This window comes from Pelmatolapia mariae, linkage group LG3_W, assembly GCF_036321145.2.
Source record: "Pelmatolapia mariae isolate MD_Pm_ZW linkage group LG3_W, Pm_UMD_F_2, whole genome shotgun sequence".
Taxonomy (NCBI): domain Eukaryota; kingdom Metazoa; phylum Chordata; class Actinopteri; order Cichliformes; family Cichlidae; genus Pelmatolapia; species Pelmatolapia mariae.
In genome coordinates, this window is record NC_086229.1 from 85,232,381 (window position 1) to 85,248,488 (window position 16,108).

A 16,108-nucleotide genomic window follows, 5' to 3' on the forward strand; every position below is an offset into this window, starting at 1 on the left:
TAGCATTTCGCATCTAATGCGTCAGCTGAGAAAAGAAGCCTAAACTTTGTAATGTATTGCATGAAAACAAGACCCATGCAAAAAAACGTCAGACACTGCAACAAGTCAGTTTTTAACTCAAGTTTGAGAGAACAGCGTAAAATCTCAGCTTCAGACAAGCAAAACGCTCCCTGACTTTTATCTTGCTGTCACAAGAACCAAATACTTGTTTTTCAAGCAACACGCAGTTAGAGGGAGAAAGTTAAGTCGCTGAAAACAAGTAAGCTGTGTTGTTCTTGCTTGAAGGCGAGGACAGCGTTCAAACATTTGTACGGCTTTAAAAAAATAAAAAAAATATGAGGAGAGTAGACGAGCATGAAAGGAGTAAATTCTGGAGAAGACCAACAGCATGAACATGAAAGGGATGAAAGGGTGAGGGATAAGAGAGAAGAGGACGAGATGTATGGAAAACTGACAGATTAAAATGTAGTTAACTTTAAAAGAACAATGCAAAAAAGAGAAAAAGGCACTCGAGCTTGTCTTGAGGACGAAACACTGTGACAGGAAGTGGGGAACAGAAATGAAAAGAAAGGAGAGGAGTTGCTAAAAGAGCAGAGAGGCTATGGCAGAGAGGAGATATGTTTGGTGAAGTGGAATCTGGGCTGATATGATATGATGGTGTGCCCTTATCGCCACATAGGCGTGCACACACTGCAGCCAAGAAAGGCCCGATGCACTCCAGTGTGAAGAATGTGATCTTATGTGGTGTTGCTATCGCGTCAGGCTGATGCGAAGGAGGATGGACGGAAAGCCCCGCTGTGTTCGAGTATGAAGGACAGACCACAACTCATTTGAATCACATGGATGTATTCCAGCAGCTAAACAGAGCCTTTGTGAGATGTATGCATGCATGTATGCAACAGGGGGCCTATAGAGCGGCGCGTGCTTTCAAGACCTCCAACAGTACTGAAAACACATGCACAAATAAAACTGGAATAATGAAACAATGAAGCAAATCATGCATTTTAAATGTGACTGCAGGAATGAATATAATAAAAGCAATTAGAATAAAAAGCATGAATCTATTTATTTATCACTCAAACACTCTTCATCACCTGACAGAGCGACTAATTGCACGCTGGCCACCTCTCAAAGCACATCAATGATGTTTATCCCGCCTGTAACAACCGTACTGTGGACTGCTTTGTGTTCAGGAAACTCGGGTTTACCCTATAATTACATTTCTATTCAGACCTCAGATACCAGAGCGGGATAAATAATTTTTTTTTACTTTCATGTCTATTTTAGTTGAGCTTTGAACGGCAGTGACAGTACCTCTGTGACAGTATGTAGAGCAGAAAATTCAAAAACACTTTAATACATAGACTCGGTACACAGCACAACTTCCCCGACGGCTGTGGCAGCAGCTCCACATTGATATCCAATATTTTTTTGGGTTAAAGCAAACAAAGCTAGCTTCAACAGCCACCCACATACAATGTGTGCTTAAATATTAGCATACGCCAAGGCAAACTAAATGCTGGGCATTAAAAATTAACAGATCCAAGAGTCTGTTCTTGCCTCAGGGAGACTGTAAATGTCATAACTTTTTTCTTACATTATAAATGAAACAGCATTAAACTGTAGTTAATTTAACAGTGCTTTCAATTGCTTGTCTTCTTCAGTGGGAAATTATAACTGTATGAAAAAAAAAAAGTAGTCTTACCTCTATTGGCCACCATCACTTTCTTGATTGGTCGATACTCATTCTTCGGGGCAGAGTGAGCAAATCGGGTAAGAACATATGCCCTCCGGAGAGCCAACACACCAAGGCCACTCCTGACTAAAGTGTACCTAAACATCCTGAGAAGAGAAAAAAAAACAACTCTTCAGCTACACAAACAAAACAAATGCAAAGTAAGAAGACATGGAGTAAAATATTAAGATAAACATAACACATGCACAAGGAAACAAGGCTTCTTTTCTTTTTCTTTATTATAAATATAAAAAACAGTATTTTGGAGATCTGTGGTTCTCACCAAAGGAGATGTGAACCACATTTGGAGAAATTAAATCTACAGAAGCTCACTCTTAAGCTACTGCTGAGCCTCCACAACATGGCATTTTATTCAGAAGCGTTTAATTGTCCTTGAACTAATATTTACAAAGAGTCCTGGATTATTGAAGGATTCAGGAAGGGGGGAAAAAAGGAAGGCTGTACAATGAGCAAATGGTTGAGGCCTGTGAATGTAATGGCTGTTTCTGGGAAAGTCTGACCAATTGCTGAAAAAGTGGCTGAGAACATAACGGATAGACCAGTATTTTTAATGGAAGCTAGACCATTTTTTTAATGTTAAAAACATAGTTTGGAATTGTACAATGACACAGTAACCATTTTAGCGCTAATAATGGATGACACAGTGGTGCCCATGGTTAGGTTATGGCCTCTATGGGTGAGGTTCAACTCCAGTCTGGGGCCTTTCTGCTCCCTGTAACTGAGCAGGCTCGCTTTGGCTACTGTGGCTTCCTCCCACAGTCCAAAAAACATGCAGTTAGTGGGGTTCAGCTAACTGGCGATTTAAAATTGACGGTGCCTGGCGCTCTGCCTTAGCCTTGTGACTCCAGGCTGCACCATGCTTCTCGCCTTATTCTGGGAGCCTATGACTCCCTGCGACCCTGAATTGGATAAGCGGAAGAAAATCGATAGATACTAATAACAATTAAAAAAAATAAAAATAACAAGTCTAAAAGGATAAGCTCTAGTTGATTAGTTACAGCATAACTTCGCCCAGGAAGCCAGACTATCATAAAAAAGGAATTTGAGGAGGCGGAAAAGCCAATCAGCTGCTGCTCTGCTTGCCAGCAGCCAATCAACTGCTATTGTGTCCAATTAACGACAATGAGTTTCTGGTGCGTTTGTGCAGTTTCTCTACCAAATTACAGCAATAAAAATGAAGACTAATTACCTAGAAAAGTACAACCATAGAAACTATGTTTTTTTTACCAGACACAGACCTCCCTTTTTTTTCTGCCCATTTTTAAAAAAAAAATATATAATAAAGTGAAAAGATTTCTTACAAACATACACTAGCTTTGTTCCCTCTGAGCTAACAAACACACAACCTGACAAACCCACCAGTCATCATAACTAAATGGGCATTAAGCTACTGACTGTTACGAACATTTAGCAGCCCAGCACCAACAAACCAACAGCCGCGTGAGCGCCACATGGCACAGGTGCCCATACGCACGTGCATGAAGGTGCAAACCGTGTCACAGCTACCTGAGCTAGATGAAGAGCTTCTCATTCATGTGAGGAGACAGGCAGAAGTTCAACGCTTATGAGGCAGCCAGGCTTCTTCTTTAGGCCAGACCTCAGCCTGCACTTCACTAAAAGTCCTTTGCTGCCACACTGTGGTCAAACGTCGGAACTACAGTCAATTAGGTCCACTTGAAAGAACAAGTATCAATTTGCCAATGAAACAATAAACTAAACTAAAGGGAATAATCACTGCATTTAATTATTAAATGCACTGATTATGTAATGACTTAAATGCATCCTTCAAGTCTCATATTTGTCCTAAGCCATAATATTATTTGTATGTGAATCCAAATATCTTCAATATAAAAATTCTTAAAATTCAACTTTGCATTGACAATAAACATATCAGAGCCACATGTCACTACACAGTTATTTCCTGCTTTACTGTGGACAATTGTTTGTTTCTGCTGAGATATATGATGCCATTTTTCACACTGCACGACTTATGTAGACAAAGTGTTGAGACACTAGAGCACCAAGATATAGATCTGGATAAAGAGTTAAAAAGTTGTTTTCTACTCAAGCTCTACTGTTTTGGAAATACTTTTATCACACACTATAAATAATTAGTATTTAGCTGAATTAGAAAAGGAATAAATTAGGCAAGAATCGTTCAATAAGTTAATGCCTTGAAGCCGTCTGTAGACACCATGCAGTGGAAACTCAGGCTGAAACCAAATACTGCATCTACACAAAAACAACAGGCACACCTGAAGAAACAGATTCAGTTTCCCAAGCCCTGAATACTGATCGGGCCTAACAACAACCGACTGAAAAAAACTGGATCCTTTTATTAAACCTTGCAATAGTAACTCTAGGTAGTCTTGAACTTTAGATTTTAATTCTCTAAATGCCATAAATAAACCTTAATGTCAACCATCACCATGAACCAGAAGCAGCCAATGAGCAACAGGCTGTGACTGTGAAAATGAAGCTACAAGTCAGGGGAACATATATCAAGACGTTATATTGCTTGAACTTTCCACTGTCATGTTATTAAAAAAACTGTCAGATACGGGAAGCTGTGGAAGTCATGACATGATGAAGGTCACGAAACCTTTTAGAAATAAAACCTGCAAACTTGCAAAGCTGCAAGGAGGTTTAGCACAGTGCTCCACTCAACAAATCCGGAGCAATGATCTTCAAAATGCTAAACGAAGCTCTTGTAATAGCCTAACAGTCCATTGATCTGAACCAGACAACACACACGTGTAATCTCCAAGGAAGAGCGTAACATAAGCAGTTATGATGATGTGATACCAGGATATTTTTCCAAACAGGAAGCTACCAAGTACCTTAAACAAATAAACTCTGGAGAAAAAAAGTCTGCATATTGTATATATTTAGTATCCTATTATATATAAAACATATACAATAAAAACAATATACAATATTGTTTTGTCTCCCCTAAAGATTTTGTAGCAATTAAAAAATAATAATAATAAAAATCACAGCACCGTTCAGGACCATAAAAAAAGATACTGAAAAATACAATAACATATTTTCAGCCGGCAGCCTAATCGCAGTTAGTTTAAAGTGTTGTCTGTCGTCTAAAATTCTCTTTCATCTTTAAAAATCTGGAAATCTTTTGAGCAATCCCAGCAGAGGGCAGAGGAAAGAAGACTCCGAACCCAAAACACAGCATGTCATGGCATAAACGGATTTAATGACTAAAAATCCACCCGAATCACAAATTATCCAAGAAGACAGCAGCAGACCTCTTCACTTCAACAGCTCCACTGTAAGGAGCTCATATGATACACACTTTTTTCCATTGTGACAGTACAAATCAGGCCTTGAGACAAACACTTAGCTAGCAATCATCTACAACAATTGTGAGAAAAAGGAAATCAAAGGTCATCATTTGCTCTCCACATGTGTCCTCTTCTGTCATTATGTGAGAGCATTATTAAACAGCTTTAGCCTAACCAACAATGGCAAATGTGTCCCAGAAAGTGCGCTGTGGTATGACGAGAAGATAGTGGGACAGTCCGGCTGTCGCACTAAATCTGAGTGCAATTTTGGTTTTGGAGAGCGTGAATTATATTGCTATTTTTGGCTCAGAGACTGACTCTGACTCTGACTACTTCAGAGATACAGTTGTCCTGTATGAGGAGCTCCTTCAAGTGCTATGAAGGGTGCTTTGGGTTCATACTGAAAAATGTAAGATGAGCAGGTAAATAAAACCGGGGGCTTCGTGTTCTCACAGCTGGAAATCTTGGCTCACTCTGGGGCCCGAATCAAAGTTAAACACAACAAAAAACTGAAAGGAAAAGCACAGACGTGTACTTTTCCTGAAACTTGCAAAGCTTTTCATAAATGCTGTCTTTGCAGCGCAGACATTGCATGTTCTCACCGGCTACACACTCGGCAGCAGTGTTTGGAGAAAGGAATACAATGAGGGTAAATACAGCTGCATGAGCGCTCTATGAGACAACTCTAGCTACGTTTCTTTGATCCGTCAGCACTAATATAAAGAGCAGATGATGTAACATTATGACCTGCATCATTTGATTGTGAGGTTTTTTTTGTTTCTACCATTAACATGTTGAATAAAAAAATAGAGAGGTGTGCTCACGGTCCACCTTACTGTCTGAAATACAGCAATCAGGCATTGCTTTATCATGAAGTGCTGAGAAACTCAAACCCCACCTTATGCTCAAACATGACAACTTAAAGCTGGAAAAGACAAAAACTGATAAAAGACAAAACCCCTGAAATTGAGCTGGACAGAACGAAGGAATAGCCAGTTCAACATAGTGTATTGCAATATTATCCAATATTTTGTAACAATACTGCTACACCAAATATGTATCCTATTATTTCAATTGTAAAAATGATGAACTTTTTAGTACGAGAAGAATAAAATCGAATTCTCTTTCAATCCACCAGATGGCGCTCCTTTTTTCTAGTATGGTCTGCGAGGTTCTTCTAATGAGTTTTTTTCCCCAGTCAAACAGGGACAAACAGGGACTTTTTGGATTTTGGATTTCTTAACAACATCAACGGGGGACAGATATGACTCACGGGATTTGTAAGGACCGTCGCAGAATACTACGAACATGAGCGCCACCATCCGATGATGGCAAAGCAATGACTCACTAGGGCTTGTTAGTTTCTCGCTCAACCAAAAAAGTACTGAAGATTAGACACACTTAGCTTGACAAAGCTTCCAAAGACCCCCATTAAATCCTGTGGGTAATGAGGGTCTGTCACAGATTGGAGGCAGTGAAACCCAGGTATGGTTCCCCATAGACAGGGCCGTACCCAGGCTCTGCTGAGGCACAAGTTGAGGGACGTTTGAGTACCAGAGAAAGGGTTATGTTAACTTGTGACACAAGTCTATGTGCAATTATTATTTAATACTTAATTATTATCTGTAATAACATTGTATCATGAATTAAGTGTCATGATAGTACTGTATAATAGAGTGTTTATTATCAGGACCATCAGTACAGTTGTTCTGCATACTTCTGCTGCTCCTCTCCATCTATAGAGTATGAAAATAAACAGCCGTCTTCCTGTCGCTCTCCTCTCTCTATTCTGATCTGAGCAGAGTCGGGCAGAAAGAGCGGATAAGTAACTGCACAAATATTAGAGCTCTCAGCTGATATATCAGATTATTCGATTTTTCCGTCCCCAAATATCAGTATCGGTATCAGCCTTAAAATTCTGTCACGCTCTACAACAAACACCTGATCAGGTTTAAAGAGGCACGTGACTGGCCAAAGTCTGCTGTCGTGGGCTCAATCTTCTAAAGCCTGAAAGGGACAAAGCCTAGAGGAGGTGAAGGAGTTGAGTTAACTCTCAGACAACTTGAAATTTAATATTCTGAAAGACTGTTATGGATTTTTGTATGACGACAACCAAAACATGGCGCCTACTTCAGGACATGCATACACGCACAACGGGAGGACAAAATAAGAGCACTTTGACGCATGACTTTAACTGAGGGAACCCAAGCAATATCCACTTCATCAACAGGAGCTTTTACAGAATTAAACGGCATATAAGTGTTTTGAAGAAGCTACAATTTCCACTCTACTGGAAGGGCAAAAAACAGAAGACCAAGATATAAAAACCCCAGCCATTCTGGTATCTTCCCCTTTTTCCTATTTATTTATATACAAAGCTAACCTTTTCAAGATCCCTTTTTGTAGTAAATAGTGACCAAGTCAGAGATCAGACCCACTCATGTGATCCTGGGGTTGACCTAGGGAATAAACCTGCTTACATTAAAGAAACACTGACACATCAGATACATCTTGTTTTGCAGTTTATCAAGTACTAGATATCATTAAGAAATGCTTTTTTTTTTAAATCATACAAAAAAATTACACTTTCAATTATTCTAAATGTAATTTCAATATAATATTCATAGCATACCTGAGAAAAAAGACAGAGCCTTTTCCACTGGCCCTCTAACACCCATACAAAGACAAAGGAATGTGACCTTCGCCTTTCACTAAGTCTAAAAAAATGCATGGGATTGTGGGGTTGTTTTAGTTTCAGATATGAGCAAGGTTCAAAGAATTTTTAAAGCAAAAATCTGCATGCTGTTTCAACTGTGGAGGCTCCAAACCAGCTGCAGGCTTCTCACTCCTGCAGACTGCTATGGCATGAATGTCTGTAGTACAAAAACTAAAAACACACAGTCAGTGGAAAGTGGAAAATAAAGCAGTGAAAAACCATCAAAGGATTTATTGTATCAAGTTAGAGGAACTACATTCATTATGAGACACTTCATCTTGGCAGGTCGAGCACATTTAATGGTGCTGGTGTCTTCCAGGTGTATCACTTAACACTAGCGATCGTGCTTCCTGTCTTTTCCTGATTTCATTCAGCACACCTCACGATGAAACACGATGCACTACAGCAGTCACACCAGTGTGACATCATCTGAAACAACTTTCGCATCAACATTTTCCCTAACCCAACCCCGACCGTATACAAGTACTGAAAAAAAGAAATCCCAGCTGGAAAGCCAAAGTGGAATGATAGCTTCATGCCAAATGTACTACATGACCTCTTTCTCTCTATTGTAAGTCTCCAACTCTCTCTGTCTCTTCCTCTCAGTAGTTACAGGAGCAAAAAAAGGCACAAGCACAAACATCGTCAATAGCTAACGTGGTCTTAAATTTTTATATTGGAAAACCCAGAAAAATCAGTTAAAGAAAAATGTGTTGCCACATGCATGCATCATCCTGTCCTCAGAGAAAGGTTATATGGCTACTGAGTGAAACCTTTGGGTGCTAGGCAGCTTAAAAGCACCGCAGCGACTTCTGGTTCATACATTAACTTCTTGAAGATCAAAGTTCAGCTCTGTTTTGTCTGTGATGTTGTGACACACAGACACACATAACTAGTTTCGACTTTGCCCTGCTTGGGTAATCGAGGGGCAAATACATAGAGCTAGCTATCCACCAGAAATTGGGCACTAACAAACAGTCTACCTTTCGGCACTTACAGCATTCAGGGTTATCGTTAGAAGAAAAGGATGTGCTGTACGTGATGGACTTCTGTTGATGTTCACTGGCTGTTGTGAGCACAGCGCTCATCAAAAAAACAGGACTATCAAAAAAGCTCAATGCAAGTGCGTACATGTGCAGCTGCTGAAGTGGCAGGCATGTACATGTGTCTTCTTTCACAGCGCTTAAATAAATATTAAATAGCCGCGTTTTCTCTTCTGAAAATATTTTCTTTGTCAAGCACTTTGTGATAAATATAACTGAGCAAAAGCATCAGCTGTTTTTTCAGTGAGCCTTCCTCAAATCCAGAGCAGGTAGCCTCAGTGTGCTCGGCATAGCGGCACGCAAACCGATTTTCCACCTCCTGCAAGGTTTGAGTCGCTATCGTAGTGAATCTCCATAGCAGATAAAGAACCAGTTGCAGCCCAAGATGGTATAATTGGAGTACATCCAGCTCTGAGATGAGAAACTCCCTGGGAAGCATTGATAACAAGGAGCGCAACAAGTGAGCCAGCAGGCAGAACACAAGATTGGCTAGCTGATTAGCAGTGAAACTTACAAATTAACAACAAGGAGATAGTTCACTAGTTCTACTAATGAAAACTAGCGATTGTGCTTCCTAGTAATTAGCAATTAAAAAGGTATAAAAATAAGCCTTTAGTCACCAGATATATTCTAAGTAATTACTAAAAGAGACTTTTTTTCTTTTCTTTTCTGTCAAAATATTACTAAATTTCAAATATTTCGGTCACTGCAGGTACAAATAATCTCTCTGAGACAAAAGCTCAGGTTTCAAACTTTGACCAGTTTAATTTCTACTGTTGAGTTCCATGAAAGTTGGAATTTCAGAACTGCAACGCCACTTCCAAGTCGGAGAAAGCCCACCGACACCGACTGCAAAATCCAAGATGGCGGCAGTGTTACGTAAACGTCAGGAAAACTGCAAAACTTGTAATCAGTAGCATCACTGTGGTGCATTTATAACTTGCTAAAAAATAAAGAAACAAAAAAAATAGCATTGTGCTGTACTGATAGTGATGCATACCTTCCTAAGCAGAAAAATTATTCTTGGTTTTTCCAACTTTACTACTAAAACGCACTCAATTATGAAATTGAGCTCCAGCATCAAACTTCTGAGGTAAATTTAACGGGGTCAACGTGTCCCCCTCAGCTATCAGCTATAAATACTTTTACAAATGTTATAAATATTAAATCCACCAATTCGGTCATGAAAAAGTGAAACACGCACATGGCCAATCACCAAGTTAAATGCAATAGCAGCAGCGTGACTAAGGAGGACACTGATTCTGGGGCATGTGCATGTCAGACTTTGGGAAGCACCCCCCCATATGTCTCTTTGGAGCTAAAAGGAGGTCAATCTTCAGTTTATTCTGCTCCTTCTTAAACCAAGCACTCCAAAACTGAAAATAAAGTTGGAGTATTCTGCACTCACAGTCGACGACCCAAACTGTCCCAGTGTGTGGTGAGTTTGTTAATCCACTTCTCCACCTTGAGAAAAAGGCTCTCCTTTTTTGTTTACTCTGCTATCAAAGACTTTTGCACTGTAATGTGTATACATGCCTTTATCAGCCTACTATGTGTGTATAGTTGTAACTTTGTATAACAAGTCGTGATGTGCTTTAAAGCTGTTGCAGTGTTTAAGTTATAATTATACAGACTCTCTTGAAGTACTGTTTTAAATATACATTTAGACTTTCTTTACCAGGCGCCTTATGTTGTTGCATGTGTGACTCCAAATACAACTTAATGTCTGATCTGATGTGAATCCAGGAAAAAGTCCAGCTTACTGATGTAAAGAAAAGGCAATAGTTAATTATTCTGCTTACTTACAGGAATTTAATATTTTATACAAAGCACGATGTGCTGTGTGAACATATGCAGGAATCCAGCTTAATACAAATAAATCAGCTGCAGGCTGTTGTGTGGAAATGCACCTGAAAAACAACTATTTTACAGTCTGCAATCAATGCCCTCATCATGTGACCTAAGACTGAACTAAACAAGTTTTAACAGAACATTTTCTCACACCCCCACACACACACACACACACACATACACAAATCTTTCCCCGAAGACATAAAGCAGATTCACTTCGATCCAACGATTCCTGAAAGTCATTTTTCATTAGCCGTGTTGGAGAGAGGCAGAGCGCACACCGAATGGAAAATGGATGTGCATTCAACCACACTCCCTTCCCTCCTCTCTTCCTTCTTCCACCCCGGCAGTCTCCATCTCTGCCCCACCTGCCTCTGACCTGATAGGCAGAAGTGATTACTCTGTTTGTGTAAACTGGGACAAACCATATCCGGGCTCTTCAAACAAGCGCGTTTACAAGAAAGAATAACACAGAATAAAGATCAGCTGTATCAGAACAGCAAGCCCTCGTAAACCAGGCTTCAAAGTTATTGTCAGTAACGTGAGCTTCACGCAGCAGGAACAAGCTTAAGGTTTGACTCTGTGGGGCACATACCATAAAGGTTAGATTATTGAACTTGTGGAAAAGTAAATCATGGGTTTGAATTCGCAAGTAGTTTGGGATACAAGAAACACCTGTGATCATTTAAATGGACCTGGAACATGTTTTAATGCTGCATAAACCTTCTTTAAATTAACTACTAAGCAGACATTTAGCTAAAGTGTAATCATGGACACGAACTTGAAAGAAGCAAACTGAAAAAGTGTGATCAGAACCCAGTTAATAACAATCTATAACATGTGGCATGGTGGTTAGCACTGTTGCTTCACAGCAAGAAGGTCCTGAGTTTAATTCCACCCTCAGGCTGCTCTTTCTGCGTGGAGTTTGTATGTTTTCCATGTGATTATGTGGGCTCTCTCTGGGGCCTCCCACAGTCCAAATACATGCAGTTAGTGGGGTTAGGTTATTTGGTAACTCTAAATTGCCCATAGGTGTTAATGCGAGGGTATGTGTTAGCCCTGCGACAGAGTGGCGACCTGTCCAGGGTGTGCCCTGGGTTAGCCCCCTGTGACCCTGACAAGTATAAGCGGAAGAGAACGGATGGTATAACATGTGGTGCACTGAAAAGACTTGTGAGCTATGTGAACCTGCTGCATTTTACTTTTGACTTTCAGACACTTTGCCAGCTGAGTCAACAGGATGGTCCGACCCCCCGCTGCTACACGCTGCCCCATGAAGACCTACGATGTACTGGTGAAACATGATCTCTCACATAAATCCTAAATTTTCACGTTACTTTCACTGATCAATTTAGACGCTCTTTTGAGAACCTGCCATTTATTTCCAGCTTTTTCAGGACTGATTTCTCATTTATATGTCGATTTTATTCTCAAGAAAGGTATTTGTGATGCAGTGGGAGCAATGATGAACACTGCAAAGGAGAAAGCTCTCGAATTGTAGAGAGGCAGTCTGCAAAAAACAGCCTATAGGTTATATTATACTAGTCGAGTGTGATGTAACCTATAGGCTGTTGTTATGGCTGCATACTATCCCTTTTAAAAAGTCCCTTTTATGCAAAGTCCTATTTCACACTCACCAACCAATATAAGAAATGTTAGATGAAAGCTCTCCATGGCCATTTTCATGCATAAAGTCCAGACAATGTCAAGAGGATCAGGTTGAGACACTGTCTGAAGTTGTTCTTTCTCACACACAGAGAGACAACAGGTGTGTGCACATCTGCTCAGTCAAGGAAAACACAACTGAAAACTTTAACAAGCACACAAAATCATCTTTATATCACATCCCTAAGAGGTTAAATTGTAGAGTGGCAGTTTTTGATTGCTAGTTTAATGGCACCGCTTGTTGACTCAGTTAAGTGCAAATGACTGGATGATGGCTTGGCGGCAATCAAAGGAGAAAGTCCAGTATTTTTATATGAATAATACAAGTTGTCCATTCACAATTACATGGAAACCCCAACAACAGGTCAGCACTCCAATTAGCTGCTTGAAAAACTTGTGTGGAGGATAAGGCAGGTCAGCACACACGCATACTGAAATACACAAGTGTGTCCATGTTTCCAGCATACATTAAAAATATCCATCCATCTTTTGTCACTTGAATTTATAAATGTATCAAAATTTAGGTTGACAATTTATATATTTACCCATCCATCTATTCTCTTCCACGTATCCAGTTTAGGGTAACATCGGGGCTGGAGCCTATCAAAGCTGTAATAGGGTGAAAGTTGAATACGATTTGGACAGCTCGCCACAGCTCGCAACAACTATTCACACCAAATTCACACCTATGTGCAAGTGTAAGTCTTTAGAATTGCCTTTTAACTAAACATGTGGACTGAAGGAGGGAGAACATACTCCACACAGAGTCACCAGCAACCCAGGGTTGTCATGCTGTGAAGCAACAGTGCAAAAATGCCAACAATAAAAGTATATTTAATACAAATTGCAGTTGTGCAACCCTGGAAGTAGACAAACAAGTACTGTGAGACAGAAGAATGTTGATGCCACTTTGCAAAGTGCTTGAGTCTTCGCTGCACTTTTCCTTGTGAACCATTTAATTTATTAGAAAGCATTTCAGAAAAGAGTACTTAAAAGGCTCCTTATACCTACGACATATCAGTAAAGACTTACGTCTGGAAATATAATCTCCTGTGATCATCCAAGACCTCCAAATACCGCCTAAATCTGTCACCACAGCACAGTTAAAGCAGGAGTGTCAGCTGGCACAGTCGTCTAAAGTGCATGTCTTCATCAAAAGGGGCTAAGATGACTTTGCAGCATGCCTTTTCAGTTTACTGCACTCACAACAGCTCTAAAGGTTCTGTGTTGCTACAATTTACTGCGAAATTGTCTTTTTGAGAAGCTGGAGGTGTCAGTTATTGGAGAAAGATAAAAACTATAAAAAGAGTTCTTAAAGATTTAGATGTGCGCTACTTTAAAATTCTGTATCACTTTCCTCCCATTGCCCTGTCTTTACTGCTCCAAAAACTACCATCAAGGTGAAATTAGTTCCTTCTGAAGGATGTACAGCATTTCCTGCTTATGACTAATCAAAGTAACTGACTTCCTGCTGGGTCTCCCTGAGCTCTGGGATGGGACAGCTGTTGGCATGTACCACAGTGTGACGCAGAGTAAAGGTTGTTTTGAGGATGAACAAACAGTCCAACATCCATGGGATCAAAGGTCAAATATGACAGGGAACAAATTTCTGCATTACAGAATCTGTGAGGGAAAAAACAAAGTCAGAGCTCCCATTTATGTGTGGCTTACACGAAAACAAACACATTGTGCAAGCTGCAAGTTTCAGCATGTAAACAGACATCTACTCTTTTCTTTACACAGAACTCCATCTGCTAAAGGACTCCTACAGTTTTATATTATACTGTCTATGCAATGCTAGCAGTGATGACTTTTTTACGCCTACTGCATCTGTCCAGTGAAACGAAATCTCAAGCCTGAAGTTTCTGTGTGCACATTTGAGTCAGTTATAAGTCAGCTATGAGTGTGTGACTGTGTGTAACTAACAGAAAGCTACTGATTAAAACGTAAACGCAGTTGGTACTTCATGTTCTGTTTCAGGTAAACACGCACACGTTGCACATGTACCTGTGTCACAACTGTGCAGCTAAGACCGTGGTTTAAACCACACTTGCAACACGTGCCACACTTAAGTTACTTTATACATTAGGCCATTCAGTCACTCTCGATCAGTCTCAAGTCAAATGCAATCAATCAATGACAGCCGAACAAATAAGACTCATTCATACTCTCTCTCACACACACGCTTTAACCCATCAGTACTCACATGCTGGCGTTTTGACGGTGTCAGTGAAATGATGTGAATCCGCAGCTGAGTAACCGGACACCAACAGTAAACAGTCGACTATCAGAGAGTGTTTATAGGTGTGCGTCTGCTTCTTTGCGTGCTAACCTCACTCACACAGTTACAGACACACTGCTGCTGCTACTCGGAAGAGGAACAGAGTGAGCAGAGAGGCTGGTTTGTGTGTACACACAGACTGGCACCGCACACGCAAACACAGAGTCACTTTGGGGCAGCCGAGCTGGCGCTCAAAGCGTTGAGATACACACTCTCTCACACACACACTGGCCCTTATGTATAGTGAAGAAGCTAGGACTCTGAAGCTAGTTGCTAACTGCTTACTGAAGCTAACTTAGCTAGCAGCTGGCACCGTCCGTCTCCGACTAGCGGATATATGGAGTCTGCTACTGCGCCTGCCTTCTGCCGTTAATCTCCCTCTCTCTCCTCTCTCTCTCTCCCATAAGCTTTCATCCCTCTCTATCACATGACGCAACCAGGCGCTCCCCCCTCTGCTCTCAGCCAATCACAGAAGGGAATGTGACAGCACGCAGTGAGCGGCAGGGTTTAAAGAGCTCAGACCGGGAGACCCCTACGTAAGGTTACGTAATTACAAGGTAACGCCGTAGTAACGAAGGGGCTGTCAGTGTTGTACCCTTACAGCTCATCAACGCAGGAAAAGCTCAGATGTTAGGAAAGGAGAATGCAGCCACAAGTTTCTATTGCAGGGTGATTTTTAAGCTAATAATGATTCAACTGATTAAAGTTGACACAAAGTTTTAAATAATGGATAAAAAGAGTATGTTGTAGCAAAACAATAAGACATATACTATGAGGTTTGGGTAAATGGAGAGTAGGGAGACTATAAATAATGGGCAAAGGATATAAACTTAGCACAAAAAGTAATGACCTTTTTGTTTGTCGATTATTTCTTTGCTGCAGGGGCGATTCTAGGTTCAGACTTTTAGGGGGGCTCAGCTCCCGATCATGTCAGCAGTGCCTAGTAATTAATATTAATGGTATATGATGTTTGCAAACCTAAATTCAGTTATATACACATTATAATGTTACACTCTAAGCAACCTAATTAATTGGATGACCTATTGTAGTAGAGAGTAATTCAGAGTGAATAATCAGAGATTTCAATCTAATCCACCCGTTTTAGGGTGGAACCTTTAGTTATCAAACCCCAGGCAAAGGCTCGGTTATTAAAGAAGTTAAAGAATTATCTGAGGCAGAGCAGATAAGATAAGAAACATGCACAACATTATTTCAGTCTCTTAAACACATAGAGGCAAGCCACCAAATCATCAAGCACTTGAAGTAGCATTATTCAGTACAGACACTAGAAAATCACCCTGCCACCTCAAAGACCTGTACAGAAAGCAAACTGGTAATAGAGGTGTTTTATATTAAAGGTTTTGAACTCATACAAACCCTCCCTTTATTAGACGCAGAGCATCATGTACCACAATTTCACGAGTGGAGAACAGATTTGTAGTCGTCACATGAATGTAGTGTCAGTCATCCTGTTCAGCCGTGTTCAGAGTGGTATGA

The 16,108-nt window shown here is 40.4% G+C and overlaps 1 protein-coding gene across 1 annotated transcript in view; it reads right to left on the minus strand.

Moving 5' to 3' along the window:
- The window catches only part of pcxb (pyruvate carboxylase b), a 293,413-nt gene extending 278,437 nt beyond the window's left edge, over positions 1-14,976 (minus strand). Inside the window, exons 1-2 of the mRNA XM_063470144.1 lie at positions 14,537-14,976; positions 1,706-1,842 (exon numbers count right to left, since the gene is read on the minus strand). Coding sequence (XP_063326214.1) covers positions 1,706-1,842; positions 14,537-14,538 — 139 coding nt within the window. The 5' untranslated portion in view covers positions 14,539-14,976. The remainder of the gene's footprint in view (positions 1-1,705; positions 1,843-14,536) is intronic.
- Positions 14,977-16,108: the final 1,132 nt, after the last annotated feature.